This window comes from Acomys russatus, chromosome X, assembly GCF_903995435.1.
Source record: "Acomys russatus chromosome X, mAcoRus1.1, whole genome shotgun sequence".
Classification (NCBI taxonomy): domain Eukaryota; kingdom Metazoa; phylum Chordata; class Mammalia; order Rodentia; family Muridae; genus Acomys; species Acomys russatus.
This window is the reverse complement of record NC_067169.1, coordinates 46,387,690-46,412,692: the sequence shown is the minus strand read 5'-3', so window position 1 is coordinate 46,412,692 and position 25,003 is coordinate 46,387,690. Positions and strand designations below refer to the sequence as shown.

Genomic DNA, 25,003 nt, shown 5'->3' with positions numbered 1-25,003 from the left:
GGCATATACTAGCAAAAAATACAACTATGAAATGACACAGTAATACCACTGTAAGTTATATACCAGCAACAAGTAAAAGAGCTACTTTTCCTACATCTTCGCTAGCGTTTGTTGTTAGTTTTTGAAAAAACATTTTTACTTATTTTGGGAAATGTCAAACAATATGTGAGTCTTATGTGTTTTCTTCCTCCAACTCCAAGATCCTATCATCCAACTTTACATTCTCTTTCTCTCTTTAAAAAAACATGGATTTTTATTTATGTTGGCTAATTACTCCTGAGCATGGAGCCTTCCCAGGAATGTGGTTGATATACCTAGTTCCACTCCATTGGGAAAAAACTGACTTCCCTTCACCCAGCAGCTATCAGTTGCATGCTTTTCCTTCTTAGGAGTCTTTGGTTGGGATCATCTATTGTGTTTTCATAGGAATTTTATAATCATGTTATTTTTTTGTGTGAGGATGATATTTTAAGTTTTATATGAACTATGAGGTTTTTATTTGATGTCTTTTCCTTTTTATTTTTCCCAAGGTTTCTTTTGTAATTTAACTTTTGGCTTCTTCTTTTACCAACTGGTTGTTCAACAGCATGCTATTTAGTATCTTAGTCCATTTTATGTTTCTATAGCATAACTTATAAAGAAAAGAAACCCGTTCCTTGGAGATATGGAAGCTAGGACGTAGTCCTAAAGCATAGTTCTAGCACAAAGCGGGGACAGGGATCTTCTTGTTGCATCATACTGTGGTGAAGGACATAGGAATGCATGAAATACAGAACAATTTTGAGTCAAGTTAATCTTTGGATTTAGAACTCATAGCCACTATAATCAACCCACTTTTTCTATAATGACATTTGTGGGGTAATGAGGTGAGAGGGAGGTTCTTAAATATTCTACTTTTTATTATGAAGATTTCTTTTTATTTTAAAAATAGCAATTAAAAAATTACACAGTATAGTTAACCAGACCCAAAGACTATACAAGTCAATGACCTTTGTTTTTAAAGATTTATTTATTTATGTACAGTGTTCTGCCTGCATGTACACCTGCATGCCAGAAGAGGGCATCAGATCTCATTAGAGATGGTTGTGAGCCACTGGTTGAACTTAAAAATCTTTGGAAGAGTAGCCAATGCTTTTAACCTCTGAGCCATCTCTCCAGCTCTCAGTGACCTTCTTAATACTATTACAATAGCAATTAAATTTCAACATAAAATTTAGAGTGTGCATCCAAATCATAATATCCTTCCCTTAGCCTCCTAAAACTATTATTTATATACATACACATTTACTGTACAAGTAACTTCTAGGTTTTAGATAATTATAGAACTGCCTCCAAAATTCAGCAATAAGAGTCTCAAATAAGTTATGAATAGAAGACTCCAAAGACCCTTTATCCTGAGACAAATTAATTTCAGCTATGACAGTAAGATGAAAATAAGTTATCTACTTCCAAAATTTATCATCTTATCGGCTCCTGTCTACTATGTATCTGCTGAGAAATCTATTTTTATTTTCTATTTTAAAACCTGAAAAAAATAATTTTGTATAATCATTGTACATGGTACTATATTACCTAAGAATACTTTCATACAAGTAGATGACATATGTCTATCTTCTTTTTCAAACATCTTCCTTCCATTAGTTTTTCCTTTGTTTTTCTAGACATTTTCCACTTTACTTTTATATAATATGTATGACTTTAATAATCTCTTTAAAATATAGGAACAAAAAATGAAAAAAAAATCCACGCAACACTGCACAGTCCTTCTGGAGCCATTAATATGATTCTCTCCATTTGAATGCTTTTCCTGAAAAATGGCAAATTTTATTTTTTATGGCTTTAGACATTTCTGTTATATATGTATGTTTGTGTATATATATATATATATATATATATGATATATTCCTTTTGTTTGTATTCTTATTAATATAATACTTTCATTATTCTTAGGGAATTTCATGTAGTATATCTTTTTTGTTTAATTAATTTATTCAGATGACAACTCAATTGTTATCCCATCTCTTGTATCCTCCTATTCCTCCCTCCCTCCCGCTTTCACCCTATTCCCCTCCCCTAGGTCTGTGACCGAGGGGGACCTCCTCCCCCACTTTATAATCATAGGCTATCAAGTCTCATCTTGGTAGCCTGCTTATTATTTCTTTGAGTGCCACCAGGCCTTATCTTGATCATATTTATCCACTCTTCCCCTAACTTCTCTCAGATCCACTCTTTCTTCTCCCCATACATTCTTCACTTCATATCCCTTCCTCCCTTTCTTCCTCTCTTCCTTCCTACCTTCCTATCTTTTTTCTTTTTCATTTTTATAAGAGACTATCTGGCAACAGATATCCTGGGATCTCTGTCTCCCTACCTGCTTCTTCCATGCTGTTCCTTGAACCTTAAATGTAAGAGTTATGTTGTAAATACACTAACTGAGAGTGGGCCCCTGTCCTACTTATTTTTCTATTGCTGTAATTAAAATACCATGACAAAAGCAACTTATAAAAGAAAGTGTTTAATTTTGGCATATGGTTTCATAGGGTTAGAGAGCATGAAGGCAGAGCAAAGAAACAGATGAGAGTTTACATCTTGATTTGCAAGTAGGAGGGAGACACACACATGCACATGCATGCACGCATGTGCACACGTTCACACACACACACACACACACACACACACACACACACACACACATGGTGGGGGCGGGGAAGAAGTCTTTTGAAACTTCAAAGCCTGTAGCCCATGGCATACCTCCTCCAACAAAGCTACACCTCCTAATCCTTCCTAAAGACTTCCAACAGCTAGGGACCAAGTGTACAAACATTCAAACTACAATACTTTCCCATGGTCAACTGATCTCTGATTTTTTTCCAGTTGTAGCTTTCTGTAATGATCTTTGTTTACTATAGAACAAAGCTTCTTTGATAACAGGTGAGAGCCATATTTATACATAGGTATAAATGTAAGCCTTTAGAATGCTGTTAAAGATGATACTGTTTTAAGAAATCGGCAGTAGTAGGTTCTCCTAGGCTTCATGGCCTCACCAGCAAAGGTGTTTTGCTATTTTTATAGTGCCAAGAGTGAATTCCTTTCTATTGAACTGATTTCATGTTTAATTAGGCAACTACTGGCTACCCGAGGGATATAATTGCCACTATTATACCTTTGGGGCTATATTGCTGTGCTGTTTATTGATGTGGTTTGTGGTATTGCAGCTGGATAGGGTTATTAGCTGCTACTCTATGCTTGGAGTTTTCATGAAATCCTTCCAAAGCTATGAGTGCTAGTCCTCAGTGATGTGGTTTCTATGTCAGATCCCGATCCATTCCTCCAAATCATGTGTTCCAAAGTTTGTGGTACTTTTTATAACAGTGTCTTGCATTTTTCTGAAAGACACCAAGAGCAATGGCAATAGCCTATACTGTTTTGGGAGTCTCTGACTCTCCCAGGCAACGACTCAGTAAGAGGTTTCCCATGCCAAACACTGAAGTGTTTGTTAGATAGTATATATTTTGGGGGAAGCATTGTCACCCCAATTGGAAAAACTTAATTAAAACATGTATATATAGGTTATATATAGTATAGACCCATATATATATATATATATAAACATGTATATATCACATGTGATTTTAAGTAGCCGTAAAATATTAAAATGCCCTTCAGCTTTTTCAAATATCACTAGTACTATTTATCCTTCCTCTTTCCCTCTTTCACTGTGAGAGTTACTTCTCACTCTGATAAATTTTCCCTAGCCACTTTGCCCATTTCGCCCTTTCTAGCAACTGTGTCACATTGTTCTCCTGTTTAGTGTTCCCTGCTCCACCTACCACCATGGTCCCTTTTTACTTTCCTAGTGTCTGTAGTTATTCCAGCTTGTATACTCACATCTACATTTTTATTCATTCTTCTGATGGATGCCTAGAATTATTCCATAATATAGGTTGTGGCACTCTGCACAGATCCAGATGTTTACCTAAATGGGGTGGGAATGGAAGAACGAAAGACAAACACACAGATGCATTGACACAGAAAAGCTGGGATCTAGTTGTCTTGGCTCTCTGGTGGAGAAACCACAATACCTTGAAGCTCAGCTTGTTTTTTATAAGTGGTTGAACATGGGGGTGGGGTTGGGGTTCTTACATAGAGGAGAATGGAAAAACAAGATGTAGGTATACAGTTGAACAAAGAGGAAGATGTAACTAATCTCTGTAGGAGCAGTCTCTGTAAGAGAGGAATATTCAAGCTTCAACCAGGGAGAAAAGGCTGCACTGGACATTTTCTGTGCACACTGTCAACATTCACACTTGGCCCTGGTCATCCCTCTGAACTTCACCTGGAGAAGCCTTTGCCACTTCCATGGGTATGAGTCTGTGGAGATGTTGACATGGCCATAACATGTCAAACAATAGGTACATTCATTCGCTCAGGACTTCACTGGCTCCCTACAGCTCCCACTTTCTTATATAGTTAAGATTGATCTTCAAGCTTAGTCTAGGACAGTTTACTGCAATTCTTGACACCAGACTCAAGGATGATGAAAAAGGAAGAACATAACAGCTTTTGCCCAACAAAAACAACAGTAACCAAAATCTTTTCCCAGGTTAGAGATTGTAGCCTCAAGTCGTGCCAGAATTAATAGGAGAAACCAATCTGATCAAAAGCATTTTGCTTTTCTAGGATGTGCTAACATAATTGGGCCACATCCATGCTATTATCATTGTAGGTTCAAACGCACAGGGGATGGATCCTAATTAATTCCCAATTATCCTGTCAAAAATCTCAAGGCTCATACCCACCTTGAATAGTTGAACAGAATCCATGGAGACTCCAAGTGGTTATAGAAATAACCCCTCAATGAAAGAACTCATTAGGATAAGCTATGGCCTCTCCTCTAACTGGTTTTATCTGTGTAGATACATCAGAAGTAATAGCTGTTCAGTTATTTGTGTCAGGTTGTTCAAAAATCTGGGCATTTATTTTTATTTATTTATTATTAATGTTTTGAGCTTATAATTACCTCATTTGTTTATAGTTTAATTACCTCATTAACCCCCCCATTTTTTCTTTCCTCCAAACCCTCCTCCCATATACCTCTCCTTGTTCGCCTTCAAATCTATGGTCTGTTTTTTCATTAATTGTTGTTGCACACATATATGTATGTGCATATACATATATTTTCCTAAGAGCATAAATACATCCTGCTAGTCTGTATATTTTATGTATGTGTTTTAAGGGTGAACTTTTCTCTAGGGAAGATTATTTCTCTAGCTTTCCAAATTCCTTAGTTTCCTGTAGTTTTTTATGTAGGATTGAGGCCTCATGAACTTTCCAAATTAGCATGTTTACTGGCGTCATCTTTTTTCAGTTCCTGTTTAGACTGTCCTGTTAGTAAGACTTTATGGGTATAGCTTCTGATATTCCTAGGAGACAGAATCTCACAGAAAACTCCAGATCCTCTGTCTTTTACAGTCTTTCCACACCTAGTTCTGCAATGACACCTGAGCCTTAGATACAGTATTACAGATGTATATTTTGAGAATGAATTCCACAACTCTACGTTTTGATTGCTTGTAGTTTTCTGTCATGGCTTTCATTTATTGGAAAGATGAGTTTTCTTGACATTTTCATTTAAATGATTTATGTATATTTATATACACATGTGTATCTGTTATAGGCTACCAATTATACAGCAGAGAATTAATATTCACAATATATAAAGAACTCAAAATAGAAAAAATAGAAGCAAAACAAAATTTGACCCATTCCATAAATGGGCCTGGGACCTGAATAGAGAATTTTCAAGAAAAGAAAAAGAAACATCTAAGAAATATCTCAAAAGATTTTCAAGGTCCTTGGCAATTAAGGAAATGCATGGCAGAACAGCCCTGATATTTTTATCTTACCCCAGTCAGAATGACAAAGATCAACAAAACTACTGAAAACAAATGCTGAAGGAAATGTGGGGAAAAGAGAACCCTCATTCCTTGCTGATGGGGTGGAAAAGTGGCCCAGCCACTTTGCTAATCAGCATTCCTTCATGGTTTCTGCCTTAGTTCTTGCGTCTAGGTTCCTGCCTTGAGTTCCAACCCTTATTTTCCTCAGTATTTGAGGAATTTTGTTTGAGTGTTCTAAGATGAAGTAAATCTTTTTCTCCCAAAGTTGCTATTTGGTCATGCTGTCTATCACAACAACAGAAAATGTAACTAAGACAGTGTATATATGTTTAAAATTGTAATGTCCTCTCCCTGTACCACTATGAACATACAGTAATAGTCAAATAGCAATCAATCACCTTTTAAATGCCAACCATTTTAGGAAATAACGAAACTCTGATGGTACTATATGCCCCAAGATATTGGTTATTGTGTTTATGAGTGGATAAAAAAATGAGAATGACACTAATGAATATTATTTGTTTGATAGATCAAATGTGAAAGAGATGAATGTAAAAAGAAGGGGACAAGAGTCAGGACAAAGGAGATGAGGCAGTTTGGGTTAAAGGTAGAATGAAAAGATAGGATGAAAGGAATGCAGTCAGATGGCTTAAAGCAGTCCCAGCTCTCAAGAACCAGAGACATAATAATCTCACAGACCAATCTCACAGAGTAGGCTACCATGCATTTTATGAAAGCCTATTAAAAGGAAAAAAAAATGAGGGAATAATAACAAGAGAAGGAACAAGAAAAGGAGAAAGGAGCAAAAATGTGAGGCTTGGAGGGAGAGAGAAAGAGAAACAGAAGGAGAGAGGGAGTGATGAAGAGAGGGTGAAGGGAAGAAGGGGAAATGGGTAAAGGAAGACGGTGGGGAAAGAACAGAGCTGGCGTTAGCGATTACAGAGGAATAACTTAATAACCGAGGAATAAATGTGAAGGAGGCAAGGCTGGATAGGAATATAGAATCTGGATAGTTTCTTCCCTGTTCCCTTCTTCCAGTCTTAACTCTGTTCCATTCTAGGCTTCGAAATTTCAATCATACCCTTGGGTAGTCCATTGCGAGCTCAAATCACAGATGCTGGGTTTCTTAGTGGACATTCCTTCATGGGTTAGGTCACAATGGTGTCACCTTTCTGAATGGTCTTTCAGTAGTCCATTTGACAGTAGTGGCCCTCCTCTGACTAGTCCTTCCTGGTCTGAGTCATAGTTTTGATTCTGTGTCCATACTCTCCTGCAGACTCTGGTTCTGATCATATTTCTACCTTGCTTAGGAGAGGAAGGAGGATTGTGAATTCAAGACAAACTTAGGCTATATATTAAGACAAGAATGGGAGGCAGAGGCAGGTGGAACTCTATGAGTTGGAGGCCAGCCTGGTCTACAAACCAAGTCTAGGACAGCCAAGGCAAACGGAGAAACCCTGTCTCCAAAAACCAGAAACCAACAACAAAAGACCAGATTGTTAATGTATTATGTTTTCCAATTGAATTGTTTCAAATGCTCAGATTGCACCCCCAAAACACCAAGTGCTGCAGGCTAAGGACATATTTGCTAACTTCTTCTGAACAACATCTTTTAGTCTCGAAAAGCAGTTAACTCTAACCAAGCCAAGGCAAAGGGAGCAGACAACAAAATCTACTGCACATTGACTTTTTGCTTTCCAAATAAAATACAGCAGTGGCATTTTCAACTCCCCAGGTATCTCTCTGAATAGCAGTATGGGATGAATCCAGTATTATGAGCCATGATATGTGCAGAAAAAACTATTTGATGTTTCCATCTAATCCTCAGAGATGTTTTTGCTTCAGTTCTGTGTTCATCTGTCTCATGGCTGGTGCTATTTCCATGCCGAACCAGGCTTCCAGACATGAAATCTGAGTAGTCTTTTGATCTTTATCAAAGCTCCCTTCTCTGTAATGTGCTCCTTTTGTTTTTCTGCTTTTAGAATTCTTTGAGTTTTGTATAATCTTTTGGTTGACTCTAGTTTTATTATGCTAGAGATTGCTAAGCTTCTTGAATTAAGTATTTGTATTTTATCCTCAGATATGGGACATTTTCAGCCACCATTTCTTTAAATGAGTTTCTTTTTCTTTTTATTTCTACTCCTGGAACTTGAGTTTTGCAAATATTAGGTTTCTTTATTTTATCCTATAAACATTTTTTATGATTATTTTCCTTCCTCTGGGTAGTTTCAGGTGATCTGTTGTTGAATTCATTTATTCATTTTCTGCTTATCTTGTCTTCCTTTTAGACTTTGTTCATTTTAGTTCATATTTAGTCTGTGGCTCCAAAGACTATATTTGCTTCTTACTTGTATTTATATTATCTCCAACTTTTTATTTTGATTTTGTACTGTTCTCTGATTTTGATTTTGTGAGTTGTTTATATTTGTTCTCTTAATTCATGACTTCTTTCAAAGAATTATTTTGGATTCTTTGTCTAACAATTTGTAGATTTCCATTGGGTTAGTTACAGTTTACTGTGTTCCTTTGATGGTGTATTTTACAAAGATTTTTCAAGATCTTTATATTCTTGAAAAGAAGACTGTGCTTTTTAAGAAATTGGTGGACTGGGTTAGATAAGAAAAAAACCTCCTCTATTTGGGATACTGGAGAGAGGCAAGCTAGGATGTATTTTGGCAGTAAATGCAGTGTGACAATGAATTGTCTGTGGGATTATGCAGTGGTTCCATGTCTGAATGAAAAGAGTATATTGTTTGTTCAGGATACTTACTATTTTGACAACAGCAAGAGCTGTGGAAGGTGCACAGAGGTGTTGGTAACTGTTGGGATCCCTATCTACACAACTGTGTCTATCAACTAGATATCACTGGTGGAATATAATGCTAGTGATTTACTGGGAAGGTCATTTTTAGACAAGTGCATGGTGGCAGGGGCAAACTGGTTTTTTTTTTTTCAAAGTCACAAGACCTTGCATGAGGGACAATAAGTTGAGTCAGTGAGGGTTACATTTACTATGAAAGCTTGGTTGCACATGCTTGGTAGTTATTCTGAGTCACTGAGACAGCACTCAATGAAGAAGTAGCTAAAATAACCATAGGAAAGTAAAGGTGGTAGCTTGGGAAACCATAAAATGGGAAGGCTGGGTTGTTGGGCTGTGACGTCTCAAGTAGGAGTAGATCATACAGTATTGACACCTGGGAGGGAGAAATCTTGTAAACCAAGGACCTGGAGATTATTAACACTGCAGGAATAGAACCTTGGGTTAGGATAACTGTACCAGTTATTGCTTAGCTCTAAGAGAACAAGAAGAGATAAAGTGCATCAAATACGCAGAGAATACAAAGGCAAAAAATGCCTGATGCAAACAAATTAAATGATACTGTTCTTCCTACTCTTTTGTGGGTGATTTTGATTTTTCCCCTTCTACTATGTTATACCTTCTTAAGTAAATTCATTAGCTCTTACATACTTATTTGTTCAAGATGTTTTCAAATTGTTTAGTTTTGCTACAAAAAGAGGAAAGAAAGCTTGCCTCTCCTACTTTACCATTTGGCTGATGTCCCATGACCCCCTCCCCCCCAAATTAAAGTATTTAATGACTGTTGCTATTGTTGTTAATGGTATTTTATTAAATTTTTTAAAATTTTATTAATTTCTTCATATTACATCTCGATTGTTAGCCCTTCCTCTGTTTCCTCCCCTTCCTCCCTCCCTCCCACTTCTCCCCTTCTCCCCTCTCCTATGTCTGTGATTGAGGAAGACCTCCTCCCCCTATATATGCTCTTAGAATATTGAGTCTCTTCTTGGTAACTTGCTATCCTTCCTCTGAGTGCCACCAGGCCTCCCCATCCAGGGGACGTGGTCAGAAAAGGGGCACCAGAGTTCCTGTGAAAGTCAGATCTCACTCTCCACTCAACGGTGGAGAATATCATGTTCGTCGGGTAGGTCCTGGTAGGGTTTCGAAGCTTACTGCCTAAAATTTCTTTTTTTGTAGTTAGTGGCTCTATAGAAATGTTATTTATTTATTTATTTATTTATTTATTTATTTATTTATTTATTCCTTGTCATTTCTTTAATGCTTTTTTTGTTCTGGAGACGAAGTCTTACCATATAGTTCTAGTTAGTTTGGAACTCATTAAATAAACTAGGCTTGCCTAGAACTCACAAATATCTACCTGTTTCTGTCTCTCAAGTGCTGGAATTAAAGATGTGTGGCACCACACCCAGCATAAAGATTTTAATACCATTTCTAATTAAAACATAATTGCATCACTTTTTTCCTTCCCTGTCCTCTCTTCAGTTCCTCCCATGTCCCTTCTTTCCAACACCTCCCATGTCTCCTCCCAATTAAATTAATGGCCTATTTTTATTATTGTTGTTACATATATAAATAAATGTGTAAATATTTAAAAACTCCATTCTGAATTGGTTTAGTGTATCTTTTTATTGGATAACCATTTGGGGGGGCTCATCTCTATGGGAGGCTAATTCTCCCTCTTTCAACAGTCTTCAACTACCTATTTTTGTCAAGGGGTGGGGATCTGTAAGATTTCTCTATTCCATCTTATTTTGTCTTGATATTATCATTATGCAGGTTTTATTTAGGCAGCCATATTGTTGAAGTCTCATGGATGAATATTCCCTGTAATTTCTAGGAGGCACAATATTACAGAAGACTTTCTGACCCTCTAGCATTTACAATCTTTCTGCCACTTTTTGAAATGTTTTCCAAACCTCAAATGCAGGAGAGTTGTAGTGTAGATGTATATACTTGCTGGCCTGGGCTCCACAAAAATCACTTGATCTCTGCAGTGTGACCTGTTATGGTTTTCTATTTGATAAAATCTCAAGGAATTATATTATTTGATATTTACTATTTCAGCATAGTATTTTATATAGTTATGCATTTATCTATATATGCAATATCAATAATAAACAGGCCATTAATTTAATTGGAAGGTACATGGGAGGTGTTGGAGAGAAGGGACATAGGAGGACTTAGAGAGAGAGGACAGGGAAGGAAAGAAGATGTGTGTGTGTGTGTGTGTGTGTGTGTGTGTGTGTGTATACACATACTTGTTTTTTTGAGACAGGGGTTCTCTGTATAGCCCTGGCTGTCATGGAACTCTCTTTGTAGACCAGACTGGCCTCGAACTCACAGAGATCCCCCTGAGCACCACCAGATGTGATGACATACATCTTTAATTCCAGCGCTCTAGACAGAAGCAGGTAGGTCTTTGTGTACATGGTCAACAATAAGGTCTTACATTCCATGACTGGGTGGTAACCAAGCTCAGAAATAGTTTATAATGTTTGGGCAGTATCTTGGATAACCCTGACAACTCAAAAGAGGGCCTCTCATGCCTGGTGTTGAGGGGTTTGTTAGATGGTCTATGGAGAGAGCATTGCCAGCAAAGATAGATTTCATTTAAATTGTATATGTATATGTATTCACAGGCCTACATGTATTGTAGGCATTTTAGGTAGACAGATAATAGTATGATTTATTATGACTTTTTAAGGCATCTTTAGTGTTATTTTAATCTTCTCATTCTTCTGTAATTATATACTTTCCCCTTCCCTAATTAAAGCCGCCTGTTCTCCCCACTTCCCACATCAGATCACTTGTACTTTACTATTCCAGTTTCTATTGCTCCTTCCTGCCTCCATGGTGTTCCATTCTTTCTTTCCTGATTGCTGTAGTTACTCAAAGTTATGTACTAACATCTGAAAATATGGAACTAGGAACCACATCTGAAAAAGGCCATGCAGTGTTTGTCTTTCTGTATCTTGGTTACCTCATTCAGTATTATCTTTTCTAGTGCCATCCATTTACCTGAAATTTCTGTGACTTTCTTTTTCCTTAGAGTTAAATAATATCCCATATTATGTGCATGTCAGTGAAGGACATTTAGGTTATTTCCACTTCCTAGCAATTGTGAATAGAGCACCAATGAGCATGGCTGAGCAAGTTTCTATGGAGCAGGAAGTAGGAAGCCATGGCCTTTAGGCATATGCAAAGGAGTGGTTTAGCTGAGTCATAAGGTAGGGTTAATTTCAGCTTTTTGCCCAGAGTGGCTGGGCAAGTTTGAGATAGCATCAACAGTTAATGAGGGTTCCCTTTTCTCCACATCCCCTCTAGCATTTCCTTTTGGTTTTTTGTTCATCTTTCCCATTCTACCTGGGGTAAGATGAAATCTCAGAGAGTTGTTTTTATTGCATTTCCCTAATTGCTAGGGACAGTGAACACTTAAAAAACTATCTCTTATCCTTTTTTGTTTCTCCTTTTGAGAACTCTGTTCAGATCTCAGGCCCATTTTTTGAATGGGACATTTTTTCAATGTTTATTTTTCAGCTCTTTATATATTCTAGATATTAACCCTTTATTAGAGGCATAAACTGGCAAAGATTCTCTTCCGTTCTGTGGGCCTCCTCGGCTTCAGTCAGATTGTTTCTTTTATTATTATCATTATTATTTTAAGTTGATTGTTTCTTTAAATGCACAGAACCATTTTAATCTTATGTGGTCTCCCTTGTCAATTATAGTCTTAATTTGTGGGCAAATATAGTTCTATTCCTATACCTATATATTATTTAAGACATGTTTATGTTTTCTTCTAACTTGTTCAGTGCTTTGGGTTTCATATATAAGTCTTTGATCTGTTTGGAATTAGGTTTTGTACAGGGCCCTATATATGGGTCTAATTTCATTTTTTACATGTAAATAACCAGTTTTCATAGCACTCTTTGTTAAAGATGCTTTCTTTTCTCGAGCTTATGTTTTTGATGTTTTTGTCCAATATTAAATTGCTATAGTTACATGCATTCATCTTTGTGTATTCAATTTTGTTCCATTGGTCTCTAAATGTCTGCTTCGGTGACTATAGTGTATTGATGTGTTTTGTTATTGTTTGTTTTTACTATGACTGTATGATATATATTTGAGCTCTGGAATGGTAATTCCTCCAGCATTGTTCTTTTAACAAAGAATTGTTTTGGCTATCTAGGAACTTTTGTGGTTCTATATGAAAGTCAAGCTAGGTTTTTCCCTTATTCTCATAGAGAATGTGATGAGAATTTTGCCTGGGATTGCATAGAATCTATAAATGGCTTTTGGTAGAATGGTCATTTTCATAATATTCTAACAAATCCATGAGCATGGGGTGTCTTTCCATTTTCTAGTGTCTTTCTCTATCTCTTTCTCCAGAAGTTTAAAGTTTTCAGTGTAGAGATCATTTACCTCCGTAGTTTAGATTACTCCTAGGTGTTTTATTTTCTATGAGGCTGTTGTAAATGGGATCTCTTCCTCTATATGTTTGTTGTTGGTGCATAGAAAATCTATGGATTTGTGCAAATTCATTCTGTATCCTGTCATTTTGGTGAAAGTGGTTTTTTTATTTGTAGAAGTTTTCTGATAGATTTGTGGGGTTTCTCATGTATAATATGCTGTCTAAAAAGAAGGATTGATTTCTTCTTTCTCTATTTGTATTTTTTTAATTCCCTTCTCTTGCCTTATTGCTGGTTCTTTGAGCACAACCTTGAAAAGGAGTTGGTATAGTGGACATTTCTATCTCACTACTGACTTCAATTGGATTGCTTCAAGCTTTTCTCCATTCAGGATTAGGTTGACAATGGGTTTATCATGTGTAGATTTGATCATGTTGAAGTTGTTTCCTCTTGTTCTACTCTCTTTGAGACTTTTATCATGAAGTAATGTCATATTTGGTCGAAGACCTCCTTGTGATGTATTTATTGTGATGATCATGAATTTTTCTTTTCAAGTCCATTTGTATAGTCTATTATAAAAAATGACTTGCATATATTGAACCATCCTTGTATCTCTAGGATAAAGCTATCTTGGCTATAGTGCATAATCTTTTAAATATATGTTGGTACTCATTTGCAAGTGTTTTATTGAATATTTTAAAGCTTATGTTCATCAGAGATATTGTACTGCAGATTTCTCTCATTGTGTTTTTACCTGATGTGGGCTTTAGGTTCATGTTGGCTCTATAAAAGGAGTTTGGGAGTGCTACTGGTGTTTCTTAAAAGAACAAACAAACAAACAGAAAACAGAAAAAAACCAATAGTTTAAGAAAGACTAGCTGTAGATCTTCTTGGAATGCCTGATCTAATTCTCCTGGGAATCCATCTGGCTCTGGCTTTTTAATTTCTATTTCAATCTTCTCCTACGTTACAAATCTGTTTAGGTTGTTGATCTCTTCTTGGTTCCATTTGTTGGATTGGCTGCATCTAGAAATTCACGTCTTTCTTTTAGGTTTCCAAATTAAAGAAATGCAGGTTTAAAAAATATTCCTTTATAATAGTCTTAATTTCTTTGGTATCTGTTGTAGTGTTTCCCTGTTTCATTCTCATTTTGTTAATTTGGGTTATTATTTTTTGTTTTCGATTTGGTTAATTTGGCCTAGCATCTCTTAATTTTATTTTCTCAAAGAACCTTAATTTTATTGATTCTTTGTGTTTTTGTTAGTTCATTAGTTTGTGCTGTGCTTTTTATTATTTGGTGCAATTGACCAAATTTGGATTTGGGTTATTCTTGTTTTTCCCAAATTTTTGTTGGGTCCTTAAGTAACTTATTTGTACTTTTTCTGATATTTTAATGTAGATATTTGAACTATGAATTTTCTTTGTATGACTCAATTTAATGCATACCAGAGGTTTTTGTTGTGTTGTGTTTTCATTTTCATTTAGTTCCAGCAAATATTTTATTTCTTCTTTGACCTATTCGTCATTCATCAATATATTGTTTAATTGGCTTAAGTGTCTATTTACTAGAGGGTTTTTTCTTTCTCTTTCAAAAATGGAAGATAGCTTTGCAAAATAAGTCTAGGTTTGCCATTGTATTCTTTTTTTTATTAATTTATTCTTGATACATCTCAATGTTTATCCCATCCCTTGTATCCTCCCATTCCTCCCTCCCTCCCATTTTCCCATTATTCCCCTCCCCTATGACTGTTCCTGAGGGGGATTACCTCCCCCTGTATATGCTCATAAGGTATCAAGTCTCTTCTTGGCAACCTGCTGTCCTTCCTCTGAGTGCCATCAGGTCTCCCCCTCCAGGGGACATGGTCAAATGTGAGGCACCAGAGTATGTGAGAAAGTCATATCCCACTCTCCACTCAACTGTGGAGAATGTTCTGACCATTGGCTAGATCTGGGTAGGGGTTTAAAGTTTACCTCCTGTATTGTCCTTGGCTGGTGCCTTAGTTTGAGCGGGACCCCTGGGCCCAAATCTTTTAGTACTTGAAATGTGTTGTTCCAAGCTCTTCAAGCTTTCAAAGTTTCCTTTAAAACCAGAACTGTTATTCTAATGTGTTCTCTTTTGAATATGTTTTTTTTTTTTTTTTTTTTTTTTTTTTTTTTTTTTTTTTTTTTGCTCTGTACACGTAGTGTTTTAACTATTATATACCATGGAGATTTTCTTTTATGTTCTTGTCTATTTGGTAATTTGTGTATTTCTTAGATCTGTATGGGTATGATTTTCCTTAGTACAAGGAAGTTTTCTTCTATGCTTTTGTTGACGCTCTGCACTATTCTTCTTCCTCATTTATTCTTATTGATAGGTACCTATAGGTTAGTTGCAGGCAAGAGAAGTTCTGGCTGAACATTTATAGATTGAGGATGTTGCAGTCATTGGTGGTCTGACTAGGCCAGGACACTAGATGTAGGACCAGACCAGACTGGGATCATCAGGCAGACTAACCTGTCTAAGCCCTAGAGAAACCAATTCTTAGTATTTTAAGGATCTACAAAAAATGTTCTTTCGTAGAATGTCAATTTAGTTGTTTGCTTTATGTTTTAGACAAATTCTAGATGTTCTGAAGATCAGCAAGTGACTTGTGGTCTTCTCTTGATTACAGGCCCTTGTTACATGGGTACCTTACTTATAATTATTTAGCTACAGTTCTGATTCTTGACATTTGCTTTTAGCACAGCATACCTGACAAAAATCATTATGGAAGAAAGATGGTCTCATGCCATTGGTTATTTATTGAATGTCTTGGCTGTTATTAGTTTCTTCTTTTAGTAGTCAGGTCAAATCTATCACAAAATCCAGTGAGTGTCCTTCTCAGCCTATATCCCCAATACAAATATTTCTCACTGTTTGCCCTTTGCTACTGTTATTTTTCTTCATCATCGGTTTGTCGTGCTGGCTTTATAACTATTACTAGTGTTTTTTATTAGCCTTAAGATCATCTGCTTGATTTTTAATTCAACAGCAGCCAACTGCCCATTCTTGTTTCTGTGCTATGTATATACATGCATACCATTGTATGTGCATGTGAGGCATCACTAGCACACACCAAGTTCATTCTGTACTCAGGATCCATAGTCTTTCGTTTCCTTTCTGAATATGAAGTATTTCTCCAGATAACTATATGGTTCTTTCCATTTCTCCCTTAAATACTATATTTTAATTTTTTTCTTGGAACTTTGTACATGAATATTGTGTCTACATAATTCCTGCCCCGTGTGCCTCCCCAACTCCTGCCCCTCTCACCCCTGGCATCCACTGCTCCCATGTTTCCCCCCTCTTCAAAATTTGTGATCACTTAATTATTGATGTATGACATATAAACATATATACATCAATATTTACATATATGTACACTTGCATATACAACCTACTGAGTTCATTCAGTGTGGCTCATACGTACATAAATGTTCAGAGCTAACCCTTTGGGATTGGACATTCTATGCAAGATCCCACCCTTAGAATGAGAGCAGCCACTGACCACATGAAGCTCTTTTATCTAGGGATAGGTCCATATGGACTTGGCATGTCAACTGCTATTATTATTATGCTGGTCTTGCTCAGGCAGCCATGTTGAGATTTCATGAGAACATTTTCCTTGTCACATCTAGGGGACACTATCTAGCCGCAGGTGCCCGGAGCCTCTGACTTGTGTGGATAATAATTTCCTCAGGAAATTTTCATTATACTTTTTAAATTTTCATAGATCCTCTCAGTGTCAGAATGTGTTAGTTTGCCATTGCAAGAAGTAGAATTTATGGTTTATCTCTTCTCCTGGTTTCTAGAATTTTATTTTATTATATTCTGTTCTGTTTCCAAGTTCAGTCTCCCTTAACTGCACAGAAATGTTTAACTGTTCCCACGCACTCATTATTGCTAAATTAACTTTATAAGTGGTTTGTATAGCTACCAATTGTGTAGCTATCTTTTAATATTTTTATTACTAAATTATGAATCAAATTAAAAAGTGACATTTCCTTAATATTTTTACATATGAACAAGGGCTGTCTTTCTCTTAGTTTAATACTTCTGTGGGGTCTCTGAGCCTTTATTTCTCTTTTCTCCACAGCAAGACGGATTCTGGATATACTCTGAATATTGTAACAACCACCTGGATGCCTGCATGGAGCTCTCCAAGCTGATGAAGGACAGTCGCTATCAACACTTTTTTGAGGCCTGTCGTCTCCTGCAGCAGATGATTGACATTGCCATTGATGGATTTCTTTTGACTCCAGTACAGAAGATCTGCAAATACCCCTTACAGTTGGCTGAGCTCCTCAAGTATACTGCCCAAGACCACAGGTAAGGCATTTAAGGACACAGAAGAAAACGTCTTTTAAATATGCCTTTTCTGTTCCTGAGTTATGGTTAGTTTATCCGGAAAGTAGAATATATTCCTGACTTGTTCCCAAGGCCCATGGGAGTAGAGTGAGTGTATACTCTAGAAAGGGGCTTATAAATTTATAAGCGAGTATGCACACCAAATCATGCCCATGACAATTACTGTGTAACTTAGACTTCCCCCCTTCATGGACTGCTGCTTACAGCTTGGCTTTTAGTACTAGGTTCAGCCTCATAAATCAAACCTGACATAGTAAGTGCTCGATCATTTATTCCATTCTGTTGGAAAGACTCGAATGTCCTGCTAATATTCTTCCCAACTAGTACTAATCCTAATTTCTTTCAACAAAGCTAATTTCCTTCTTTGTTTCCCTAGCTTTTCTACCTCATTTTGCCCCACCTACTGTACATTTTATATAAACTTAGAATACAGTAGAAAGAAAGTAGATCGAGACTTTCCTTGAAAGTCTTTATTTCTTTACTTTTTAACTATTTTCCTTTCTATCTTTTTTCCTCTTCCTCCCTCATTGAGACTGGGCTAAGCTATGTATTTCTAGGTGGAAACCTAGACTGCAACTCATTATGTAGATAGGCTAAGCTGGCTAAAATATATCTGTCTCCTGAGTGCTAGGATTAAAGGCATGTGCCTGCACCCTCCACAGTTCTTAAATATTTTCAGGTAAACTAACTCAACAAGGACTACGAAGGCTGTCTCTTTGAGTGGAAATGATGCATTTGTCTAATACCAGTATGGTATATGCTAAAAATAATCAATGTTACGGTGATGGCTTAAGTAAACCAGTCCCACATTTTCATATGTCTTACCTCGTAGATTATTTGGTATGAAATTCCTGACTTTGGACTAATAGTTGGTTCAACTGTTAGCATTCATTCTTATAATAAGCATTCTAAGAAGAAATAAGTTCCTCAGTAAGTTCCTTAGTTTTTATCCCGACACGTTTTAAAATAAAATATAATTACCTAATTTTCCTATTCCATCTCCTCCTCTCTTACCCTTCTCATGTTTCCCCCTGCTCTCACATGGCCTCTTCTTCTGTAACAATTGTTGTTATTTATATAAATGAATACAACCTGCTGAGTCTGTTCAGTGTTGCATGAATATATGTTTTTAGGGCATATCACTTGGTATTGGATAACCAATCTGGAGGCTCATCTATTTTCAGTGATGGAGGCTCAGCAGTCACAGATTATTTGGCAATTTCTATACCAACTTCAAATATTTCCCTATGAGACTTCTACACCTTAACCGAAGGATACTGGTCTCATAACTGTGGGCCGGAGACTGACAGGAGTAGGGATATGTCTAAGGAAGAAAAAGATAAAGACATAAGACAAAGCCACACAAAACACTTTTTTCAAGATGTCCCAAGCAACTAGTAGGTAAATCTTACAGACTTAGTCTGATAGAGATGTCTGAAATGAGAGAGCGAGAGTGATCTCTGGGGTAGAAGACTGGATGCAAAGTGATAAACAGTCAATAAAATTTTATTCACTCATAAAAGTATGGTGTAATTGCCCCTTACCCAAGTTAAGAAGAAGAAAGAAAATGTATAATGGGAGAGTTAGTTGATGTGTATAAAACTAAAAAATATTGGTTCCATCATTCCCAATAATGGTTGGCAGTGAGTCCTCATCTGAGGACCCAGAGATACTGACCAGAGTTCAGAATACATCATAGCTATTTTCTTCTTCTTTTAATCACCTTTAAAGCTAGTGGTACATATTAGATATGATAACATTCTTTCTTTACCATTGTAAGAAAAATAGCCAGCTAAGCAAAAAAGGCAAAATAAACAATTATAGGACAACTGCCATGATTGCCTAATACTTGTAGTCAGGAAGAACATTTTCGTATAACCAGTGTCCAATTGAATGCCATGTGTGTATGGCTATAGAGGAATTAAAATCATAACTAATACAACTGAAGAACTAAACTTTTTGGCACATTTTAGGCACATTTTAACTAAATGTGCCTATGGTACCATACTGGGCAGAATGATTCTATGATTACTTCCCCGAAAGTAGATTAAAATACTGATGCCTTCAATCAATAAAAGGAGACATATAGTGGATAGGAGCTTGGAGAACTGCAGTGCTTATTTCTGTCATTATTCTGTCCTATGTCTAACTGGCTCAAACAGTCATGTCAGGATGAAACAATGGCTGTGTTAGAGAGCTAATAGATCATCCATAGACACAAATGAGCAATGTGACAGATACCATATAGTAGGAACAAATGCAGAGTTTTACAGGTAATTCCAAGCAATCAACAGTTCAAGGACTGGTTGAGAAATACAGCTCCTAGAAAACATGTTTTGAAGAGACTCAGAAAGTGTAATTAGTCAATAATACACTCAATACGACGGACTCTTCATAGTACTAGAAAACATTCATTAAGGCTCAAAATAAGATTACTTCTAGTTTTCTTGAGAAAGAATGAATTGTTTAAAAGAAAAGTTCGTTATTACAGTGGATCAAATGCAATAGTGTTTGAGGTCTGTAGTTCTGAAATGTGTGCAAGGTGCAGACTGCAGTCATAGATCGTACCAAAGAGGAAGTGTTTCATGGCTTTTGTCCTGGCAGCTAGAACACTCCTCCTTAGGCCTGTAACTGTTCCATCACCCCATTCTCCAATACATTAACAACAGAAAAACAACATTTTGCATTGTTTTCTAACAGCTATTTTTCTAATCAGTGCTGGGAGAGTAAAAAGGCTACAACCACAAAATATTTTAGCCTTACTGAGGGAAGGTATTAACACTGAGTTGTAATGAACCTTATTGCCTTGTTAGGTCATTCTGTCTCTACCAAATGGCTAGAATCTCACTTTCAGTCTGCCTCTCATAACAGCTATTCAATTGGAAATCAGGTCAGACAAGTAGACAAAATTGAATAGAATGATATGACTCACAACACATGAGTTATCAAACATTTCCAGAACCTGGGATGTAGGCTGTACTTCTCAGACATAAAGATTTCTGTAGAAGGCAACTTGCGTTATATTTACCACTAAAGAAATGGGTTATTTGAGATAAAAATACAAATACTACTTATGGGTTAAGAGTAAAACAATACATATGGATGATTTCATTTATTTAACATTTCAATAAATTCTGTCAAAATTCTCATTTTCTGCATAAGAAAACTAAATCAAGTGCTAGTAACATTTGCTAAAGACAACACTGCTAGTTAGTAATAAAATTGGGTGTGAACTAGTAGAGTCTAACTTCAAATTTTGTGTTCTCATGATACACGTATCTCCTTATTGTACCAGAAGAAAAGTAGCAATATTATTCCATGGTGACCATGGGCAGAGACTCCTTAGAAGTGCATATAGAAGAGATGATTAAGGTATCTGGACTATGCCATGTATAATGTTTCTTTCTTGATCCTTGTCTGGCTTTTAACAGATAAGACAAATAGAAATGTATAAAATTAAAGAGGTCTATTTCCCCTGTGAAAGAAGTTTACAGGTAGAATATATATGAAGCTGCCATTGGTTCTGTATGAACGTAAGTTACTTAGTCATCCCTTCCAAAAACAAGACAGGAAATATAGTTGTTTTCTAGGTGATATGAATTACCATCTGATGATAAAGACTCTTACTAAGGAGGAAGAGTTGAGTGGATTTACGATTGGCATGTTGCACATTGGTTCATCCACGGCTTACTGCTATATCTTCACAGTGATTACAGATATGTTGCAGCTGCTTTAGCTGTCATGAGGAATGTGACTCAGCAGATCAATGAACGCAAGCGACGTCTGGAGAATATTGACAAGATCGCGCAATGGCAGGCCTCTGTCCTAGACTGGGAGGTAGGACCTTTATTAACAGGGGTGTTGGGAGGCCCCACTTCTGTTGAGCAATTAAAAAAGAATTGGAAGGATTTATATTAAACCCAAGGCGAAGCTTGCTGCCAAGGAAGAGGTATTTAGAGTATTCACTGAAGTTTGGTGAAATCATTGTAATTTTATTTTATTTTAGTTTCTTACTTTTATTTGTTTATTTTACTTTATTGTGACATATAAAAATACAGTGTTCATCTCTTTGGATGTTGTTAAGAAACATACTTTTTGTCCTGGATTTAAGATCATTAACTTAATAGTTAGGTAATAAGTAGTGCATTCCAATATACTCCAAGGCACGCAATATAGGCTTGGTACTCTTGTGTATAGCTATGCAGAATAACAAATCTACTTCTTTTACTACTTGTGAGATCAACTCTTCCTAGCATATCTACTAGACTAATCACAAATGCATATTCTAGGCCATAACTGTCACCTTGAACAAGCTCTGTTTTCATCATCACTCTAAAAATAATCTGTCACCTAGTCATCCCAGTGTAGACACCCACTTAGAAAGGAAATGACTGAAATCATCAAGCTTTCCTTCCCCAATGCCACAAACTAGGAGTAATAACAACTCTTACTCATCTCTCAGGCCCAAGCTGTGTGACCTGATAGCATGTAGGCAGCCTTAACCAAGATGGAAAATGTCAGCAGGAAGGAAGTTTGTGGTGATAGTACAGAAGTAGATCCAATACCTTGTTAGACTGTCCTCAACTCAGCTACAGTTTTTTTTTCTGTGTTGAAATAACAGTATTTCTATTAATGTTTCAAATTGTTTAGTCTATCCCAAAGGGACCATTATTAGTCTTAACAAAGAGTCAATGTTCAGACAAAAAATATTTTTTTCTCCTACCTCTATTTTTCCTAATGTGGATGATTTAAAAATACCACAATTATTATTAGTTGACACATTTTTATTCTGTTTGATAACTAATGTCTTCTTAGGGTAGAATAGCAGTAATACCTTGAAATATAAAAATGATATATATGTATATATGTAGAATATATACATATTTACATATGTGTAAACCCTCTTGCTTATAAGGAGAAGCCATCATTGGTGCAGATTTACTAGATGGATTCTTCTTTCTTTGTGTGTTTTTTCCTGTGTTCATTTATTGTAACAGAGGTAGGGAACTAGGCCAAACAACTTTAAGCAAGCCTATCAACAGAGACACCCTGAAACTGTATTTGACAAGACCCTTTTTCTGTCCCATTTGCAGGCTTCCTTATAAGGAACGTTACAAAAAAGCAACAGAATTCCTATTCTTTAAAAGTTGTTTCCCCTTCCATGAAACATGTTTCCTTTCCTAACTTTTCAGTTGTGGTCTGAGTCTCCAGGCATTGGAGGAGTGAAAAGTTTGAAACCCTTCCACCTACCTAAAGAGCTGTATCTTTATCAAACTCCATAGGTTTGAGCTGTGGTTGCAGGAACCAGTACTTGACAAGTCTTTCCTGCTCTGTCCCTTGCCCAGGGGAGAGCCTCATAGTGTTTTGGGAGAGAGGCAGCTGGCAGTGAAAAACAAGTGGAGGATGAAGGAGGCTGGAGCTCTCAGACAGGGGCTGACTTAGGCAAGCCTTACAAATCCGCAAGCAAGCAATGCTTCCCAATGTGGGCCAATCCTATACTTCTCAGATGTATGAAAAAAAAGAAGGGGGCTATCAAAAAACCATCCTTGTGGTGAATTTAGCTTTATTCATCAAATAGAAAAACACCAATTATGGGGGAAACCTTTAGAACCTAATCTCCCCTGAAGAGGGAAAGGGAGGATGGGTGACATGCAGGCAGTTGTTGGCTTGGTAAATTAGACTATTTGGCTAGAGAATAGAAAATCCTGCCTTAGATCAGTGTCTGTCTCTGTCCCCCTAATTTTTTTCTCATGAGTATTCTGATTTCTTTAATTAAGTCCAGTTAGCATTTCAGTCACCTGCCCTATCCTATGGAGATGATTCTATCCCTCATAATTCCTGAAAAAATAAAGAGAGAAGTTAAATTGCCAGACATCCCTTGAAGTGATTATAGCTTGGAGAAGCTCAGATAGCAGAAGGGAGGAGAGCCTGTTTCCAAGGACTGTTTCTGGGAATTTTCCATTTCTCAGTTCTCTGGTTCAGAGCTGTAGATGAGCTGTCATTTTACCTCCTTTCACATTAAGTCATTTTGAACAATGAGAAATGGAACATATCCCCGATTCTCTTTTCAGCTTTCTTTTCTCTGAAGATTTTCAGAAAGTGTTCATGGTTGTAACTCATGTTTGGGAGCTGGGTCATGTGGTCACAATTTTCTCCTTGTGGTATCCCTCCCTTTCTTGCCTGCTTATATAATATCTAATGTCTTTTTTTGGTTTGCCGTTGGATAGTTTAATCCAAAGAAACAGAAAGAAACACTGAAAACAACAAAACAATATTATAGACACAGAAAAGGTATCTATTTCAATGTGAAGGTGAATAAAGTATATTCCCTGATTCAAAAGATTAATCATAGGCCCAGGTAGATTTGTCACTTCTCTACACTTATTGACAGAAGTTGACACAGGTACCATTGAAGATTAAACTGGTTGAAAAGGATGGCTTTCTTTTGCCCTTCTTTCAGGACTGTTCAGTTTTTTTTCTACATAAAAACCTGATATTTTTCATCAACAATCATACTGGGTCTCATGCACAGCTATCTTGGGATGCGTGCAGCTTATGGACCACAGATTAGATATGCCTGCTAGGCCATTGAGGCCACAGCTGCAACATCAATTGTCCTGTAATCAGGATAAGTGCAACTGAACAAAATGGGTTAAGTTAGAATTAATTAGAGTGAAATAGAGCCTACTCCTTGAGACTCTGGCTTGAAACAATATGAAAAGCTGGCAAGAAAGCTCTGGGTAGGACGTAATGGTCACTACTCATTTATTAACCATTGATTCAGTCATTAGCACATCATTTGTTCAATTCTTACTCTGTATCATGCTTCATTCTATGCTCTAGGAATGTTTTAAGTGGTCGAACAAAGTTTCTATAGTTTATGTTTCAGTAAGGAAGAAAACACAACACATAAACATGTTATCATCGCATATGGATAGGAAATATGGAGAAAAATAAAATATAATGGGATGAAGTAATGGAAGAATTACCAATGGGAGCAACATTTGAGAAAACATCTGAAGGAGATGAAGAGAAAATCATGTAGCCTCCCCCCACCCCCCCGCCAAGACAGGGATTCTCTGTGTAGCTTTGGCTGCCCTGGTCTCACTTTGTAGACCAGGATGGCTTCGAACTCACAGAGATCCACCTGCCTCTGCCTCCCCAATGCTGGGACTATAGGTGTGTGCCTGGTATCGTGTTGCTTTTTTTGATAGGGAATTGAAGGTAGAAAGAAGAGCCATAACAAAGCCCCTGTAATATGAAAATATATGTTCCAAGAAAAAGAAAGAGGCCTGTGTGGCTAGGAGAAAAAGCAGGAGGTTGTATAGGAGTAAGGGAAGGCCAGGGTATATTTCTTCAAAAGACTTTGGCTTTCAGTTTGGATGGAAGGTACTGGAGAATTCTGAGCAAATATATGACATTAGGAGACTTGCCTTTTGAACAGCCCCTCTTTGCCTGACCTTTGCCAGCCATTACAGAATCTGAGATG

General features: G+C 36.8%; 2 protein-coding genes across 7 annotated transcripts in view; one reads left to right on the top strand and one right to left on the bottom strand.

The window, feature by feature from the left end:
• Klhl15 (kelch like family member 15) overlaps nt 1-25,003 on the bottom strand; it is a 932,444-nt gene that overhangs the window by 134,311 nt on the left and 773,130 nt on the right. The gene's annotated exons all lie outside the window — the stretch shown is intronic.
• Nucleotides 1-25,003, top strand: part of Arhgef9 (Cdc42 guanine nucleotide exchange factor 9) — a 158,724-nt gene that overhangs the window by 107,903 nt on the left and 25,818 nt on the right. For all 5 annotated transcript variants that reach the window (XM_051142436.1, XM_051142439.1, XM_051142438.1 and 2 more), the window contains exons 5-6: nt 17,243-17,475; nt 21,222-21,351. In XM_051142436.1, coding sequence (XP_050998393.1) covers nt 17,243-17,475; nt 21,222-21,351 — 363 coding nt within the window. The remainder of the gene's footprint in view (nt 1-17,242; nt 17,476-21,221; nt 21,352-25,003) is intronic.